General features: G+C 46.7%; 1 protein-coding gene across 1 annotated transcript in view; it reads right to left on the bottom strand.

The window, feature by feature from the left end:
- Nucleotides 1–551: 551 nt before the first annotated feature.
- The window catches only part of LOC129867252 (uncharacterized), a gene marked incomplete at its 3' end in the record, with an annotated part of 142,645 nt that continues 122,925 nt past the window's right edge, over nucleotides 552–20,271 (bottom strand). Inside the window, 5 exon segments of the mRNA XM_055940571.1 lie at nucleotides 552–589; nucleotides 976–1,136; nucleotides 6,776–6,819; nucleotides 8,116–8,192; nucleotides 8,453–8,617. Coding sequence (XP_055796546.1) covers nucleotides 552–589; nucleotides 976–1,136; nucleotides 6,776–6,819; nucleotides 8,116–8,192; nucleotides 8,453–8,617 — 485 coding nt within the window.

Below are 20,271 nucleotides of genomic sequence, written 5' to 3'. Positions count from 1 at the left end.
GGTGGTGAGAACATACAGGATGTTAGTGTCATGGTGGTCAGAACATACAGGATGTTAGTGTCATGGTGGTCAGAACATACAGGATGTTAGTGTCATGGTGGTCAGAACATACAGGATGTTAGTGTCATGGTGGTCAGAACATACAGGATGTTAGTGTCATGGTGGTTAGAACATACAGGATGTTAGTGTCATGGTGGTCAGAACATACAGGATGTTAGTGTCATGGTGGTCAGAACATACAGGATGTTAGTGTCATGGTGGTTAGAACATACAGGATGTTAGTGATGTTTTTAGGCTGGTTGAGATTCTATAATATCTGTGGTTGTCGATATCTTTCTGTTTTGATTCAATTTAGTGTATTAAGTCCGTACGATAATCCACTATAAATGAAGTTTGACTTGACTTGGTTGAATATGTATGAGCATTGTAACATGCATTGAATGTCTCGATGAGTGTAACCCGAGTGTGTGAGGTGCACTGACTTGTCTAGTTTCTCCTCGGCATGGATCTTCAGGGCCTGGTATCGTTGTTCCTCCTTACGGACCCTGGACAGGTACTCCTGAGCACACTTCTTCAACACCTCCTCATTCTGTTGGAGAGACAGGTAAGGGAGAGAAAAAACAAGTGTTCACTTGCAAAGATCCTGTTTTGTGATTGGTCTAATTCTTTTGAATGAACAGAAATGGAAGTTTTTCTAGATAAGAGCATCTACTAAATCACTAGAAAGTATACAGTAAGCAGACAACGTCATCATCGACATTGATGGACAGCCAATAGCAGTGTGTGCGGTAGTAAGGTTGGTTGGCGTTTGTGTGTGTCTGTCCATGTGTCTGTGTGTAGGTGGTGTGTTCATCTGTGTGTGTCTGTCCATGTGTTTGTGGTGTGTTCGTCTGTGTGTGTCTGTCCATGTGTCTGTGTGTAGGTGGTGTGTTCATCTGTGTGTGTTCATCCGTGTGTGTTCATTTGTGCACCCACCTTACGGTAGCCCTCGAGGACATCCTTCAGCTTCTCGTATCGTCTGAACAGTTCAGCCAGACTCTTCTCTACTGAGTTGAGGTCTGAAAGAGCCTGGTCCTTCTCTATGATCAGCTGCTGGATGGTGTGGTGAGACAGAGACTTATCCTTCTGCTCATCGTCTGGTGGGAGGGAGGATAGAGATAAGATGGGAGGGTGGATATCGAGAGAGAGAGAGAGAGAGAGAGAGAGAGAGAGAGAGAGAGAGAGAGAGAGAGAGAGAGAGAGAGAGAGAGAGAGAGAGGAGAGAGAGAGAGAGAGAGGAGAGAGAGAGAGAGAGAGAGAGAGAGAGAGGAGAGAGAGAGAGAGAGAGGAGAGAGAGAGAGAGAGAGGAGAGGAGAGAGAGGAGAGAGAGAGAGAGAGAGAGAGAGAGAGAGAGAGAGAGAGGAGAGAGAGAGAGAGAGAGAGAGAGAGAGAGAGAGAGAGAGAGAGAGAGAGAGAGATTAGATTGTATTCCTGGTACTTCACACACAACCACTAACACATTTTCTCATACACACATTCATACGTAAAAACGCTAAGCCATACACACACGCACGCACACGCAGACATGGACGGACACACACACACACACACACACACACTTGCTCATACGCATATCAACATACACAACCCACATGCTTACATACACACACACACACACAGATTTGAAATCAATAAAAGCACAGTTTCTACAGTAGATAATGACGCCTGCATTAGGGACATTTTATCATGAAGGCGATATGGATCAAGCTTGTGTTTCTGGTGGGAAGCGTGCAGACAGAACAAACACTGAACGATGAGTGAAATGAATGCGATCCAGACTTCGGGAAAGAGCAACACACTGACATAGTAACGTAAAACCCTATTCGAGCAGTGGTTAGCGAGTCAGTGAGTTTACAAGCTGGGAGACCAGGGTTATGGTAGAGAAATGAACATTCCATTTTCTGGCGAACAGAATCATTTTAAAGTGGCCTTTAATATAACAGTGCTGTCTAATTTGAGTATGTTTTCTGTCCTCAGCTATGGAAAGCTATGAAAGTCTGTTTGCAGATCAAGAGAGAGGTCCCAAATGAACGGCACAAGAGACTAAGGGTATGTCGTATATGCCTTGGGTTATATGTCTAGGCTTACCTACAGTATGTTAGCAAATGTTGTGTACATTTACATTTACATTTATATTTACATTTTAGTCATTTAGCAGACGCTCTTATCCAGAGCGACTTACAGTAATACAGTTAAACACGATGTATGAACCTACTACTGGAGCCATCCAACCCTATTGGAGGTCTGCTGGATGTAGAGGGTTCTGTTCCAGCCCAGCAATAACACACCTGACTCAACGTATCAAATCTAGTTGAGTTGATAATCAAGGGTGCTTATTGCTGGGCTGGAACAGAAGTCTGCTCAGCCAGCCAATCAGGGATCAGTGGAACAACGTTGACCGCCGTTGGTATGTTCATCTGAAAGGATGTTTTAGTAATAAGAGCCTACTTGTTACTACTCAAATATCTGTTGTTGTTTACACTAATGTTTCATCTTTACATACCAGTTATCTGTTGTTGTTTACACTAATGTTTCATCTTTACATACCAGTTATCTGTTGTTGTTTACACTAATGTTTCATCTTTACATACCAGTTATCTGTTGTTGTTTACACTAATGTTTCATCTTTACATACCAGTTATCTGTTGTTGTTTACACTAATGTTTCATCTTTACATACCAGTTATCTGTTGTTGTTTACACTAATGTCTAATCTTTACATACCAGTTATCTGTTGATGAAAGTGATGAAGTGTCAATTCTTTGAAGTGAAGTGTATAAACTTGTTTTATTTGTTCAAACTATTATTCAAAATGAACTAGTGTCAATGTTGATTAATCACATATCACACTCATGCAATATATAGGGGAAGGGTTTCTGCCTGTAATGTGTCTGTGTTTCTGCGTTGTATTCTCAAATTAACGATTCCTTTTTTGTCTAGTTTTAAGATCTCTAATCTGTTTTCATTTGATTGTCACTCTCTCTCAGTATATCAGCCATGTGAATCCATTTTTTGCAGCTTATCACATGCCATGCATCGCCAACGCAGCCATAGGCCTACAGTACGATGGCATTACTGGGTTTATGGGCATCTGTCATCTGAAGCAGAGAAGAGGTCAACTCACACAGTGTTTACATGTTGAGCTCTATGTGGTCAATTTAAAATGATAACATTAGACAATGTATATGAGGCAGACCATATACCAGATTGTGTACACGCCTTTTAAGTGCTGACATATACAATTGTTTAGTGCAAATCCAACCCTTGTAATGTAGCTAGCTAGTTTAACTGTTAGCTGTAATGCTAATCACCTGTAGTTTAACTGTTAGCTGTATGACAATAAGGAGATGACAGTCAGGCTACAGGAGATGAGCATTACAGCTAAGATTTAGGCTACAGGAAATGAGCATTACAGCTAACATTTAAACTACAGGCGATTAGCATTACAGCTAACAGTTAAACTACAGGCGATTAGCATTACAGCTAACAGTTAAACTACAGGCGATTAGCATTACAGCTAACAGTTAAACTACAGGCGATTAGCATTACAGCTAACAGTTAAACTACAGGCGATTAGCATTACAGCTAACAGTTAAACTACAGGTGATTAGCATTACAGCTAACAGTTAAACTACAGGGGATCAGCATTACAGCTAACAGTTAAACTACAGGTGATTAGCATTACAGCTAACATTTTATGAGGTTGATCTGAAATTCATTGATTTCATTTTAGCAATGTTGCTTGCAAAATGATTGCAGTTGTTCCCATAAATAGACAGTACATGGTTGATCTACATATCACTGACCCTGAATAAACTAGCGACTGGGCTAACACAGCTAACCTTTTAGGTCAATAATATGCTGTTTTTATAAAAAAAAATTGCTGGCTTTATAACCGTGAGAGACATTTGACTAACTACTAGCTAGTTAGTTATACCTAAGTAGCTTACAAGTTTAGTTGACTTTTCTCAAAACAAACCTTATTGTGGCTAGCTACTTCTTGTCCCTCATGCAAGCTTTTACAGCCAATTATCACGTCAGAAACGTCCTCCACAAAAATATTAATATAGCCAGCATTGGAGACCATTTCTCCCTTCTCGCTGCAGCTTTAACTCATCCCGAAACAACAGAGAAGCGAGCTGCGAACGTTCTAAAATGGTTAGAAAACCAACGTGATGCGAACGTTCTAAAATGGTTAGAAAACCAACGTGATGCAAACGTTCTAAAATGGTTAGAAAACCAACGTGATGCGAACGTTCTAAAATGGTTAGAAAACCAACGTGATGCAAACGTTTTAAAATGGTTAGAAAACCAACGTGATGCGAACATTCTAAAATGGTTAGAAAACCAACGTGATGCGAACGTTCTAAAATTGTTAGAAAACCAACGTGCTGCAAACCTTCTAAAATGTTTTGTCACCAGTGGTTGTTTTGTTGTCATGTTTAGTCCTTACTACGGCACTCCGGAGGAACAAGGCATTTGATTGGTTTGACGTGTTGCGAGGGTTCACACTGATTTACATCAGGTTCCGACTCCTCTTTAGCTGATTCCTGAACTTCCGACGAAGCTAAGGTTTAACTAACTAATACTGCCAAACTCACGTACACACAGAACATGGACATTGTGTGTGTGTGTGAGGGAGAGAGAGAGAGAGCTAAGGTTTAACTAACTAATACTGCCAAGCTCACGTACGATCTTCAAGGATCTATACACACAGAACATGGACAATGTGTGTGTGTGTGTGCGGGTGTGTAACCGATGTGAAATGGCTAGCTAGTTAGCGGTGGTGCGCGCTAATAGCCTTTCAAACGGTGACGTCACTCGCTTTGAGACCTTGAAGTTCTGCAAAGGCCGCGGCTTTTGTGGAGCGATGGGTAACGATGCTTCGTGGGTGACTGTAGTTGATGTGTGCAGAGGGTCCCTGGTTCGCGCCCGGTTTCGGGGCGAGGGAACGGACGTAAAGTTAAACTGTTACATGTGCGCGTGCGTGAGAGAGAGAGCTAAGGTTCCTCCTATGTACTTCAGGGGAAGAAAGAACAAAAAGGTCCCCGCTTTACATTGTGTCCTACGTGAAAGTCTTGCTTATGGAAATCTGGTGTTGTGTAGAAACTAACGAAGGTACACTTTCACCAGTTTGCTCACAAAGAAGTCTGGAAAAATAAACGACAACAGAAATGGGAAGATGAATGTCACTTCTATCTCTCTTTGACAGACGGATGTGATCTGAAGACACAAACAACTAAAGGTAGAGTCCTCGATACTCACCTGGCAGCCCTGTTAGAGAGGGTTTACACAATAGGAGCAGCAGAACACAAGAGAAGGGGTTGTGTTATAAGTCAAGCTGGGAGGGCAGCAGGACACACGGGTTGGAGTCAATCCGTTTCAAAATTAAATTCCAATTCAACATTTTAAAACGTTTCTCATAAACCAAGTTTCCATCCAATCGGCGACAGATTTTCATACGAATATTCTAAAATCTATATTAAATAAAATGGGCTAATCTATATGATGAGATTACTATGGACAAAAGAGAGAGATTATTTTAATTTGAAGAAACGACAGCCAAACATCAATCATCGTGTCACCAGAATAAGACCCTCTGTATTTATCGGAGAGGAGCATCAAGCTCGTCACCGTGACCTTTCACCCCACTGTGAAGTTCATCATAACTTACTTCATCTGTAGCCTAATAAACTGCATGGTTTCCTGAGTCGTAGTGGGAGGACCACACAACACGTCATCACGTGAAGTTTACAAGTTTACTTCCATATGATGATTATTATATCAATATTTGCACATAAAGGCATTTTCATTTCTAACATCATTTATTTTACACAAAAAGATCCTGCCTTGTCTAGAGTATTTTGTTTTGTTGACATTTGGAAAGTTTACCGACAAATGTGTTGCTTCCATCGGGCCTGTCGTGAAATGTTTTATCCAACGTACTTTACTCACATTAAAAGGTTGGATGGAAACTCGCTTATAGAGACAAATGTAGGAAAATTGTAATTTATGGTTACTTCCTGGATTGACAGAACTGAATAAGAATTGACCCCAACCCTGCAGGACACGTGAGAGAACCATAGCCGTGATAGAACAAAAATGGCGGCTCACTCCGTTAGTGAGAGTGTTGAGTGTTGTATGGGGTTGGGGTCCCATTTTCAATTTGGTCCATTCGTGAAGTAACCTGAAATTCCAATTCTAACTCCATTGTTTTCTCATAAAGAAGCATTCCGGAACAATTGGAATTGGAATTTTCTGTTATTAACTTCCTGAATTGAATGAAGTTGACCCCATCCCTGACGCAATATGAACAATGGGAAAGAAATCATTTTTCTAAAATCAGAGCAGAGCTTCAGAAATGTCCAGAGGTGGAAAGGGAGAAATGAAGGAGAGTAGTGAGATGAACAAGACAAAGAGTGAATCTTTGTGGGTTTGATGTGGAAGATAACAGTGAGGCTGGAAAGCGTAATTGTATGTCATACAATAGAGAAAACTGAAAGGTTTTGATGCACAAAGTGGAAACACACTGTAGTTTGCATCACATGGTGTAATCTTTTAAAATGATGAATTGGGAACATAAGATTTTTTGCTAATTATTAACATACTGAAACGGTTGTGAGGAACAACAAACCACATATTGGTATAGCAAGCATGTACTGTATAAATGCTATGCTGGAGTTGGTTTACCTAACGGTAGATGTATGTTTGGAGAAACTACACAGGGAAATGCTCACCAATCATCTGTGCAATGGTCTTCTCATACTCTGCGACGATTCTCCTGTGAGCCACAAACGACAAAGATTAATTAGAAACAGACAAATATTCCAGTGTTTGTTCTTTATAATGCATAACGTTTCTTAAAGGCACATATGAGATCTCAGACAGGAAGTAATGTGTCAAAAACACCAATCATGTGCTTTCTTCACAGAAGCAATCACGCACGGTGTTGTCACCCACAAGCGTGAGGTGGACGAGGCTGTCTTTAAACCTCCATAGGTATGTGTCTAAATCTACCTTGGCTTTGTTTTCAATGCCACTGATTCCCTATCTCTTTCTCTCTTTCCTTCTATCTTTCTTTCTGTCTCTCTCTGTGGCAATGCATTCAGTATACTATATTGACATCCCCCCCCCCTCCCTCCCTCCCTCCCTCCCTCCCTCCCTCCCTCCCATCTGCCTTGGCTTTGTTTTCAATGCCACTGATTCCCTATCTCTTTCTCTCTTTCTCTCTTTCCTTCTACCTTTCTTTCTCTCTCTCTCCCTCCCTCCCTCCCTCTCTCTGCCTATGACAATGATGCTTGTTTGGGGTTGCCAGAGAGTGGATAGATTAGCCGGGCCTCCCCTCTTAGCTACTTAACCCTCCTTATCCCAATCAGCCTAATGATATAAGCCTATAGGCTCTCCTAGCCAGCTGGATCGCCACCCTATCCCAACCCCACCACCCCAAAACACCACCACTACCCCAACCCACCACCCCAACACCACCACCACCACCCCAACCCACCACCCCAAAACCCCAACAACCCACTACAGAAACCCACCCCAACACCACAACCCACTATCCCAACCCCACCACCCCAAAACACCACCACCACCCCACTACAGAACCCCACCCCACCACCACCCCAAAACACCACCACCACCACCCCAACCCCACCACCCCACTACAGAACCCCACCCCACCACCACAACCCACTACCCCAACCCCACCACCCCAAAACACCACCACCACCCCAACACCACAACCCACTACCCCAACCCCACCACCCCAAAACACCACCACCACCACCCCAACCCCACCACCCCACTACAGAACCCCACCCCACCACCACAACCCACTACCCCAACCCCACCACCCCAAAACACCACCACCACCCCAACACCACAACCCAAACCCACCACCCCAAAACCCCAACACCCCAACCCCAAATTCGAATATCCCATAACTCTTTATATGAATACAGAAGAATTCTTGACAAAGGGACCAACTACACTAGTAATCGACGTCTCTGGTCCCATTGAACGTGTCCTTCGTTATCTTCAACCAAGCTGACGGACTGACGGTTGGTCAACTCACCTCATCTCCAGCACTTCCTGTCGACTGTCCTCGTACTTCCTCTGCCACTCCAGTACCTCCTTCTCCTTGGACACGATCTGAGAGGGAGGATAAATAGGGACTTTCTTAGGTACACATCATGTACACGTGACAGGAAGAACTGTGAAGACATCAGACCGTAGAGTTTATATTTACATCAGTATACAAAACAAATGCATGTGTTTTTATCTATATAATCTGCATTTGTATTGACTATACTGTTGAATGTCAACCTATTCCTCCAATACAGTCATACAGTAAAATTCCTACAATGGATATGAACTTGACAGTAGTGAGTGGTTTGGGTCTAGAGGGGTACCTCTTCTCGTGGGATGCCCAGGGAGTGCTCCATGTCTTTGGGTGGGTAGGGGCTCTCCTCCTCTCCGTAGCCCGCTGTCCGGGTGTAGAGAGAACTCTTGGTATCCGCGCTGTCCCTGTCCAGTGTTGATGACATCACTGATGACGTCACTTCTCTGTCTCTCTGCTGCTCGCCGAAGCCAGGTCAGGGGAGAGGAGGAGGAGGAGGAAGAGGAAGAGGAGGAGGAAGAGAAAGGGGAGAGACACAGGAACAGACAGTTAGTTAGGTATCTGGTTGATCTAATGGTGACAGAAAACTAGGGTTGTGTTCTGGAAGCTTTCCCAGAATCGCCAGTTGGAAGATTCCCAGAATCAGGAGGGAATAAGCAGGAAATGTGGAATCCTCCATCCAGGATTTCTGGAAAACCAGGGAAAGTTACCTGCACTTTAAAACCCTATAGACAATACAAAGTCTTTGTAGGATCCTGAAACACACCAAGCCACAAGGCTGCATCATATCGGATCAGAAAGATGCCCCAAAACCAAGATGCCCCACACCAAGATGCCCCACACCACGGCCAAACTCAATATGCAAAATGATGCAGCCTCTGTAATGATGCTCTTGGAGACTTAGGCAGCTGGTAGCAACATGTTGGGATGGAGCAGTCCTCAATGCCAGTGATTGGCTGATGCTGCAACAGCTTAGCTGTAATTGGGTCTAGGCAGGGGAAAGAGGCGGGATATATCTACTGATAGATGAATGCTGCATGGTATTGGGGAGGGACAGGGGTAGGGGGTATTGGGGAGGGACAGGGATAGGGGGTATTGGGGAGGGACAGGGATAGGGGGTATTGGGGAGGGACAGGGGTAGGGGGTATTGGGGAGGGACAGGGATAGGGGGTATTGGGGAGGGACAGGGATAGGGGGTATTGGGGAGGGACAGCGATAGGGGGTAACACAATGTTAGTGTCATGAATCATGTGACTAGGCGCATCACAATGTCAGAGGAAGTTGTTATGATGTTGATAGGTGTAAAAGGTACTGTGAAAACACTTCATTTCCAATCTGACCTAGAACCAGTTTTATATTAACACATCTAACTTCCACTGACTGTATGTCTCCACTGCCCACAGGTTAGGGTAATTGACAGGGTTTGCCATAGAAGACGAGTTCGGTAGCGCTTGGCCCCATACGGCAAAGTATCTGCAGGGCATCAGAAAATCAACTTGGATATCTTTACTGTAATAAAGATTTTTTTTTTTAAATCATTAGCTAGTCACCTGAAATGTCTGAACACAGAATCCTACACAGAATCTGATTATGACATCATAACCCAGAATCTGATTATGACATCATAACCCAGAATCTAATTATGACATCATAACCCAGAATCTGATTATGACATCATAACCCAGAATCTGATTATGACATCATAACCCAGAATCTAATTATGACATCATAACCCAGAATCTGATTATGACATCATAACCCAGAATCTGATCATGGAGTTGGTCCCCCCCCCCCCCCCCCCCCCCCCTCCCCAAACAGCCGTGGATGGTTTAATCCTCCCTGTGGGGGATTAGGGGATTGGGGCCTCATGGGGGTATAGGAGACGTAAAGCCCCATTAATACAGTCGTCCTAGAGAGATGTGTTGGGTCTAGCTGCAGCATTTAACCACTAATACCTTTCTTATTCTATACTATGATATTATAACACTGGATGTACTGCTTAAGGTCCATAGAGACAAACTGTAGCACTTGTAAGGATGAGCAGGTCCAAGAAGACTTGGTAGTCTTAGGGATTGAACCTCAGTCCCCAAGACAGCCACCAACTGCGCTAGCCAACATACTGTAGAGCCAAAGATTGGATTTGATCAGTATCCCCGTAAACTGAGGCCTTGACGACAGCTAGTATTCCTGTGGATTGGCCTGGGGATTGGCTCAGTCAGCCTGCCACCAACCAGGGTAGTCGCTCAATCCAGATTTGTTGATATACCATCAATCAGCAGGTTAAATATAGTTGGTCCTTAGTCGGCCTGCCACCAACTGGGTAAGCAGCCCTCTCTGTCCAGATTTAAATAATGAACATCCAGGTACATCTCTTGGACAGGATACTAGTCTATCTCTGGACCTTACCCCATATCCATCCCCTTAGTGCCAAGTAGAGACCTTACCCCATATCCATCCCCTTAGTGCCAAGTAGAGACCTTACCCCATATCCATCCCCTTAGTGCCAAGTAGAGACCTTACCCCATATCCATCCTCTTAGTGCCAAGTAGAGACCTTACCCCATATCCATCCCCTTAGTGCCAAGTAGAGACCTTACCCCATATCCATCCTCTTAGTGCCAAGTAGAGACCTTACCCCATATCCATCCCCTTAGTGCCAAGTAGAGACCTTACCCCATATCCATCCTCTTAGTGCCAAGTAGAGACCGTACCCCATATCCATCCTCTTAGTGCCAAGTAGAGACCTTACCCCATATCCATCCTCTTAGTGCCAAGTAGAGACCTTACCCCATATCCATCCTCTTAGTGCCAAGTAGAGACCTTACCCCATATCCATCCTCTTAGTGCCAAGTAGAGACCTTACCCCATATCCATCCTCTTAGTGCCAAGTAGAGACCTTACCCCATATCCATCCTCTTAGTGCCAAGTAGAGACCTTACCCCATATCCATCCTCTTAGTGCCAAGTAGAGGCCTTACCCCATATCCATCCTCTTAGTGCCAAGTAGAGGCCTTACCCCATATCCATCCTCTTAGTGCCAAGTAGAGACCTTACCCCATATCCATCCTCTTAGTGCCAAGTAGAGGCCTTACCCCATATCCATCCTCTTAGTGCCAAGTAGAGACCGTACCCCATATCCATCCCCTTAGTGCCAAGTAGAGACCTTACCCCATATCCATGACTCTCCGCAAATATATTCAATGTGCAAGACAACATTGAGGCTATGATTAAGAAGTTGGAGCTCTTCTCTGTCTGCATTAACAAGGACAACACACAGGTCTTTCCATCATTGTATGATTTTTTTGTGTGCAAATGCACTCAAGCTTACGGACAATGTCAAATGTGATATAGCGAAGCACCTGAATGAGTTGGGTGCGCAATTACGCAGGTACTTTCCCGAAACGGATGACACAAACAACTGGATTCGTTATCCCTTTCATGCCCTGCTTCCAGTCCACTTACAGATATCTGAACAAGAGAGCTTCATCGAAATTGCAACAAGCGGTTCTGTGAAAATGTAATTTAATCAGAAGCCACTGTCAGATTTCTGGATTGGGCTGCGCTCAGAGTATCCTGCCTTGACAAATCACGCTGTTAAGACACTGATGCCCTTTTCAACCTCGTACCTATGTGAGAGTGGATTCTCGGCCCTCACTAGCATGAAAACTAAACACAGGCACAGACTGTGTGTGGAAAATGATCTAAGACTGAGACTCTCTACAATACAACCCAACATTGCAGAGTTATGTGCATCCTTTCAAGCACACCCTTCTCATTAACCTGTGGTGAATTATTCACAATTTTAGATGAACAAATAAGGTTTTATATGTAAGATGGTTAAATAAAGAACTAAATTATTGATTATTATTATATTATTATTTGTGCCCTGGTCCTATAAGAGCTCTTTGTCACTTCCCACAAGCCGGGTCGTGACAAAAACTCACTTATTCTTATATTTAATAAATATATTGTATAGTGTGTGTGTGGCAGGCTTACAATGATGGCAAGAAACAACATTTGAGAGTGTGCTGACCCTGGTGCTAGAGGGGGTACGGCTGGAGGTTGAATGTTTGAAGGGGTACGGGACTGTACAACGCTTGGGGACCACTGCAGTAGATCCTTCCATTCTTGTGGGCCGGCTAAGGAGTATTGGTGTCTCTAAGGAGTATTGGTGTCTCTAAGGAGTATTGGTGTCTCTGAGGAGTATTGGTGTCTCTAAGGAGTATTGGTGTCTCTAAGGAGTATTGGTGTCTCTAAGGAGTATTGGTGTCTCTAAGGAGTATTGGTGTCTCTGAGGAGTATTGGTGTCTCTAAGGAGTATTGGTGTCTCTAAGGAGTATTGGTGTCTCTAAGGAGTATTGGTGTCTCTGAGGAGTATTGGTGTCTCTAAGGAGTATTGGTGTCTCTAAGGAGTATTGGTGTCTCTAAGGAGTATTGGTGTCTCTGAGGAGTATTGGTGTCTCTAAGGAGTATTGGTGTCTCTAAGGAGTATTGGTGTCTCTAAGGAGTATTGGTGTCTCTAAGGAGTATTGGTGTCTCTGAGGAGTATTGGTGTCTCTGAGGAGTATTGGTGTCTCTGAGGAGTATTGGTGTCTCTGAGGGGTCTTTGGCCTGGTTTGCTAACTACCTCTCTCAAAGAGTGCAGTGTATAAAGTCAGAATATCTGATGTCTCAGCCACTGCCTGTCACTAAGGGAGTACCCCAAGGCTCGATCCTAGGCCCCAAGCTCTTCTCAATTTACATCAACAACATAGCTCAGGCAGTAGGAAGCTCTCTCATCCATTTATATGCAGATGATACAGTCTTATACTCAGCTGCCCCTCGCCGGAGTTTGTGTTTAACGCTCTACACAAAGTTCTCTTAGTGTCCATCAAGCTTTCTCTGCTCTTAACCTTGTTCTGAACACCTCCAAAACAAAGGTCATGTGGTTTGGTAAGAAGAATGCCCCTCCCCCCACCGGTGTGATTACTACCTCTGAGGGTTTAGAGCTTGAGGTAGTCACCTCATACACGTACTTGGGAGTATGGCTAGATGGTACACTGTCCTTCTCTCAGCACATATCAAAGCTGCAGGCAAAAGTTGAATCTAGACTTGGTTTCCTCTATCGAAATTGATCCTTTCACACTGTCAAACAATTTTTTTTGTTTTACTAGGCAAGTCAGCTAAGAACAAATTCTTATTTGCAGTGACGTCCTACCCCGGCCAAACCCTAACTGGGACGACGCTGTGATACAGCCTGGAATCGAACCAGGGTCTGTAGTGCCGCCTCTAGCACTGAGATGCAGTGCCTTAGACGGCTGTGCCACTCGGGAGATCTGATTAACCCTGATTCAGATGACCAACTTACCCATGCTAGATTGCGGAGATGAAATGTATAGATCGGCAGGTAAGAGTGCTCTCGAATGGCTAGATGTTCTTTACCATTCGGCCATCAGATTTGCCACCTATGCTCCTTACACATCCCTGCACTCTATCCTCCTATGTAAACTGGTCATCTCTGTATACCCGTCACAAGACCCGCTGGTCGATGCTTATTTATAAAACCCTCTCAGGCCTCACTCCCCCCTATCTGAGATACCTACTGCAGCCCTCATCCTCCATATACAACACCTGTTCTGCCTGTCACATTCTGATAAAGGTCCCCAAAGCACGCACATCCCTGGGTCGCTCGTCTTTTCAGTTCGCTGCAGATAGCGACTGGAACGAGCTGCAAAAAACACTCAAACTGGACAGTTTTATCTCCATCTCTTCATTCAATATTAATGTTAAATTGTAATTATTTTCGCCTATATGGCCTATTTATTGTCTACCTCCCTACTCTTCTACATTTACACTGTACATAGATCTTTCTATGTTTCTATTGTGTTATTGACTGTATGTTTGTTTACTCCATGTGTAACTGTGTTGTTGTTTGTGTCGCACTGCTTTGCTTTATCTTGGCCAGGTCGCAGTTGCAAATGAGAACTTGTTCTCAACTGGCCTACCTGGTTAAATAAAGGTGAAATAAAAAATAAAAAAATACAAATTCAAAGACTCAATCATGGACACTCTTACTGACAGTTTTGGCTGCTTCACGTGATGTATTGTCCTATATTTTTTTTTAAATCCCTGCCCCCGTCCCCACATGAGGCCTTTTGCCTTTTGGTAGGCCGTCATTGTAAATAAGAATTTGTTCTTAACTGACTTGCCTATAAAATGTTAGACAGTTTCTCCTGGCCCATAGACTACCTTCAGGGTTAGGAACCATCTAACATCAAGTTGTTACATCATGCACCTTCCCCTAACCTGAAACCAGACGTCACTTAACCTTTTTGCAGACCTTCTACCTGAAACAACGTTGTGGTGACCCCTGACCTACCCAACATACCTATCTCCTGACTAGGGCTACCCAACGGACCTATTTCCTGACTAGGTTCTACCCAACGGACCTATCTCCTGACTAGGCTTACCCAACGGACCTATCTCCTGCCTAGACCTACCCAACGGACCTATCTCCTGACTAGGCTTACCCAACGGACCTATCTCCTGACTAGGCCTACCCAACGGACCTATCTCCTGACTAGGCCTACCCAACGGACCTATCTACTGACTAGGCCTACCCAACGGACCTATCTCCTGACTAGGCCTACCCAACGGACCTATATCCTGACTAGGCCTACCCAACGGACCTATCTCCTGACTAGGCCTACCCAACGGACCTATCTCCTGACTAGACCTACCCAACGGACCTATCTCCTGACTAGACCTACACAACGGACCTATCTCCTGACTAGGTCTACCCAACGGACCTATCTCCTGACTAGGCTTACCCAACGGACCTATCTCCTGACTAGGCCTACCCAACGGACCTATCTCCTGACTAGGCCTACCCAACGGACCTATCTCCTGACTCGGCCTATCCAACGGACCTATCTCCTGACTAGGCTTACCCAACGGACCTATCTCCTGACTAGACCTACCCAACGGACCTATCTCCTGACTAGCTCTACCCAACGGGCCTATCTCCTGACTAGGCCTACCCAACGGACCTATCTCCTGACTAGACCTACCCAACGGACCTATCTCCTGACTAGCTCTACCCAACGGACCTATCTCCTGACTAGGCCTACCCAACGGACCTATCTCCTGACTAGACCTACCCAACATACCTATCTCCTGACTAGGGCTACCCAACGGACCTATTTCCTGACTAGGTTCTACCCAACAGACCTATCTCCTGACTAGGCTTACCCAACGGACCTATCTCCTGCCTAGACCTACCCAACGGACCTATCTCCTGACTAGGCTTACCCAACGGACCTATCTCCTGACTAGGCCTACCCAACGGACCTATCTCCTGACTAGGCCTACCCAACGGACCTATCTACTGACTAGGCCTACCCAACGGACCTATCTCCTGACTAGGCCTACCCAACGGACCTATATCCTGACTAGGCCTACCCAACGGACCTATCTCCTGACTAGGCCTACCCAACGGACCTATCTCCTGACTAGACCTACCCAACGGACCTATCTCCTGACTAGACCTACACAACGGACCTATCTCCTGACTAGGTCTACCCAACGGACCTATCTCCTGACTAGGCTTACCCAACGGACCTATCTCCTGACTAGGCCTACCCAACGGACCTATCTCCTGACTAGGCCTACCCAACGGACCTATCTCCTGACTCGGCCTATCCAACGGACCTATCTCCTGACTAGGCTTACCCAACGGACCTATCTCCTGACTAGGCTTACCCAACGGACCTATCTCCTAACTAGGCCTACCCAACGGACCTATCTCCTGACTAGACCTACCCAACGGACCTATCTCCTGACTAGGCTCTACCCAACGGCTATCTCCTGACTAGGTCTACCCAACGGACCTATCTCCTGACTAGGCCTACCCAACGGACCTATCTCCTGACTAGACCTACCTAACGGACCTATCTCCTGACTAGACCTACACAACGGACCTATCTCCTGACTAGGCATTCCCAACGGACCTATCTCCTGACTAGGCTTACCCAACGGACCTATCTCCTGACTAGGCCTACCCAACGGACCTATCTCCTGACTAGCTCTACCCAACGGACCTATCTCCTGACTAGGTCTACCCAACGGACCTATCTCCTGACTAGGCTCTACCCAACGGCTATCTCCTGACTAGGTCTACCCAACGGACCCATCTCCTGACTAGGCTCTACCCAACGGCTATCTACTGACTAGGTCTACCCAACGGACCTATCTCCTGACTAGGCCTACCCAACGGACCTACCTCCTGACTAGGTTCTACCCAGCGGACCTATCTCCTGACTAGGCTTACCCAACGGACCTATCTCCTGACTAGGCTTACCCAACGGACCTATCTCCTGACTAGGCCTACCCAACGGACCTATGTCCTGACTAGGCCTACCCAACGGACCTATCTCCTGACTAGGCCTACCCAACGGACCTATCTCCTGACTAGGCTTACCCAACGGACCATTCTCCTGACTAGCCCTACCCAACGGACCTATCTCCTGGCTAGGCCTACCCAACGGACCTATCTCCTGACTAGGCCTACCCAACGGACCTATCTCCTGACTAGCCCTACCCAACGGACCTATCTCCTGACTAGGCCTACCCAACGGACCAAGCTCCTGACTAGGCCTACCCAACAGACCTATCTCCTGACTAGCCCTACCCAACGGACCTATCTCCTGACTATCTCTACCCAACGGACCTATCTCCTGACTAGGCCTACCCAACGGACCTATCTCCTGACTAGGCTTACCCAACGGACCTATATCCTGACTAGGCCTACCCAACGGACCTATCTCCTGACTAGGCCTACCCAACATACCTATCTCCTGACTAGGCCTACCCAACGGACCTATCTCCTGACTAGGCCTACCCAACGGACCTATATCCTGACTAGGCTTACCCAACGGACCTATCTCCTGACTGGGCTTACCCAACGGACCTATCTCCTAACTAGGCCTACCCAACGGACCTATCTCCTGACTAGACCTACCCAACGGGCCTATCTCCTGACTAGCTCTACCCAACGGGCCTATCTCCTGACTAGGCCTACCCAACATACCTATCTCCTGACTAGGTCTACCCAACGGCTATCTCCTGACTAGGTCTACCCAACGGACCTATCTCCTGACTAGGCTCTACCCAACGGCTATCTCCTGACTAGGCCTACCTAACGGACCTATTTCCTGACTAGGTTCTACCTAACGGACCTATCTCCTGACTAGGTTCTACCCAATGAATCTATCTCCTGACTAGGCCTACCCAACGGACCTATCTCCTGACTAGGCTTACCCAACGGACCTATCTCCTGACTAGGCCTACCCAGCGGACCTATCTTCTGACTAGACCTACCCAACGGACCTATCTCCTGACTAGGCCTACCCAACGGACCTATCTCCTGACTAGGCCTACCCAGCGAACCTATCTCCTGACTGGGCTTACAGAACGGACCTATCTCCTGACTAGACCTACCCAACGGACCTATCTCCTGATTAGGCTTACCCAACGGACCTATCTCCTGACTAGACCTACCCAACGGACCTATCTCCTGACTAGGCTTACCCAACGGACCTATCTCCTGACTAGGCTTACCCAACGGACCAATCTCCTGACTAGGCTTACCCAACGGACCTATCTCCTGACTAGGCCGACCCAACGGACCTATCTCCTGACTAGGTTCTACCCAACGGACCTATCTCCTGACTAGGCTTACCCAACGGACCAATCTCCTGACTAGGCTTACCCAACGGACCTATCTCCTGACTAGGCCGACCCAACGGACCTATCTCCTGACTAGGTTCTACCCAACGGACCTATCTCCTGACTAGGCCTACCCAACGGACCTATCTCCTGACTAGCCCTACCCAACGGACCTATCTCCTGACTAGGCCTACCCAACGGACCAAGCTCCTGACTAGGCCTACCCAACAGACCTATCTCCTGACTAGCCCTACCCAACGGACCTATCTCCTGACTAGGCCTACCCAACGGACCTAGCTCCTGACTAGGCTTACCCAACGGACCTATCTCCTGACTAGGCTTACCCAACGGACCTATATCCTGACTAGACCTACCCAACGGACCTATCTCCTGACTAGGCCTACCCAACGGACCTATCTCCTGACTAAGCCTACCCAACGGACCTATCTCCTGACTATCTCTACCCAACGGACCTATCTCCTGACTAGGCCTACCCAACGGACCTATCTCCTGACTAGGCCTACCCAACGGACCTATCTACTGACTAGGCCTACCCAACGGACCTATCTCCTGACTAGGCCTACCCAACATACCTATCTCCTGACTAGGCCTACCCAACGGACCTATCTCCTGACTAGGCCTACCCAACGGACCTATATCCTGACTAGGCTTACCCAACGGACCTATCTCCTGACTAGGCTTACCCAACGGACCTATCTCCTAACTACGCCTACCCAACGGACCTATCTCCTGACTAGACCTACCCAACGGGCCTATCTCCTGACTAGCTCTACCCAACGGGCCTATCTCCTGACTAGGCCTACCCAACATACCTATCTCCTGACTAGGTCTACCCAACGGCTATCTCCTGACTAGGTCTACCCAACGGACCTATCTCCTGACTAGGCTCTACCCAACGGCTATCTCCTGACTAGGCCTACCTAACGGACCTATTTCCTGACTAGGTTCTACCTAACGGACCTATCTCCTGACTAGGTTCTACCCAATGAATCTATCTCCTGACTAGGCCTACCCAACGGACCTATCTCCTGACTAGGCTTACCCAACGGACCTATCTCCTGACTAGGCCTACCCAGCGGACCTATCTTCTGACTAGACCTACCCAACGGACCTATCTCCTGACTAGGCCTACCCAACGGACCTATCTCCTGACTAGGCCTACCCAGCGAACCTATCTCCTGACTGGGCTTACAGAACGGACCTATCTCCTGACTAGACCTACCCAACGGACCTATCTCCTGATTAGGCTTACCCAACGGACCTATCTCCTGACTAGACCTACCCAACGGACCTATCTCCTGACTAGGCTTACCCAACGGACCTATCTCCTGACTAGGCTTACCCAACGGACCAATCTCCTGACTAGGCTTACCCAACGGACCTATCTCCTGACTAGGCCGACCCAACGGACCTATCTCCTGACTAGGTTCTACCCAACGGACCTATCTCCTGACTAGGCCTACCCAACGAACCTATCTCCTGACTGGGCTTACAGAACGGACCTATCTCCTGACTAGACCTACCCAACGGACCTATCTCCTGACTAGGCTTACCCAACGGACCTATCTCCTGACTAGGCTTACCCAACGGACCAATCTCCTGACTAGGCTTACCCAACGGACCTATCTCCTGACTAGGCCGACCCAACGGACCTATCTCCTGACTAGGTTCTACCCAGCGGACCTATCTCCTGACTAGGCTTACCCAACGGACCTATCTCCTGACTAGGCCTACCCAACGGACCTATCTCCTGACTAGGCTTACCCAACGGACCTATCTCCTGACTAGGCTTACCCAACGGACCTATCTCCTGACTAGACCTACCCAGCGGACCTATCTCCTGACTAGACCTACCCAGCGGACCTATCTCCTGACTAGTCCTACCCAACGGACCTATCTCCTGACTAGGCCTACCCAACGGACCTATCTCCTGACTAGGCCTACCCAACGGACCTATCTCCTGACTAGCTCTACCCAACGGACCTATTACCTGACTAGGCCTACCCAACGGACCTATCTCCTGACTAGGCCTACCCAACATACCTATATCCTGACTAGGCCTACCCAACGGACCTATCTCCTGACTAGACCTACCCAACATACCTATCTCCTGACTAGGCTTACCCAACGGACCTATCTCCTGACTAGCTCTACCCAACGGACCTATCTCCTGACTAGCTCTACCCAACGGACCTATCTCATGACTAGACCTACCCAACGGACCTATCTCCTGACTAGGCTTACCCAACGGACCTATCTCCTGACTAGCTCTACCCAACGGACCTATCTCCTGACTAGCTCTACCCAACGGACCTATCTCCTGACTAGGCTTACCCAACGGACCTATCTTAACGTTCCTCTGGTGTGACCGTCAGTAACAGATGTAT

Source organism: Salvelinus fontinalis, chromosome 1 (assembly GCF_029448725.1).
Source record: "Salvelinus fontinalis isolate EN_2023a chromosome 1, ASM2944872v1, whole genome shotgun sequence".
Lineage (NCBI taxonomy): Eukaryota > Metazoa > Chordata > Actinopteri > Salmoniformes > Salmonidae > Salvelinus > Salvelinus fontinalis.
This window is presented reverse-complemented; position numbering and strand designations above follow the sequence as displayed.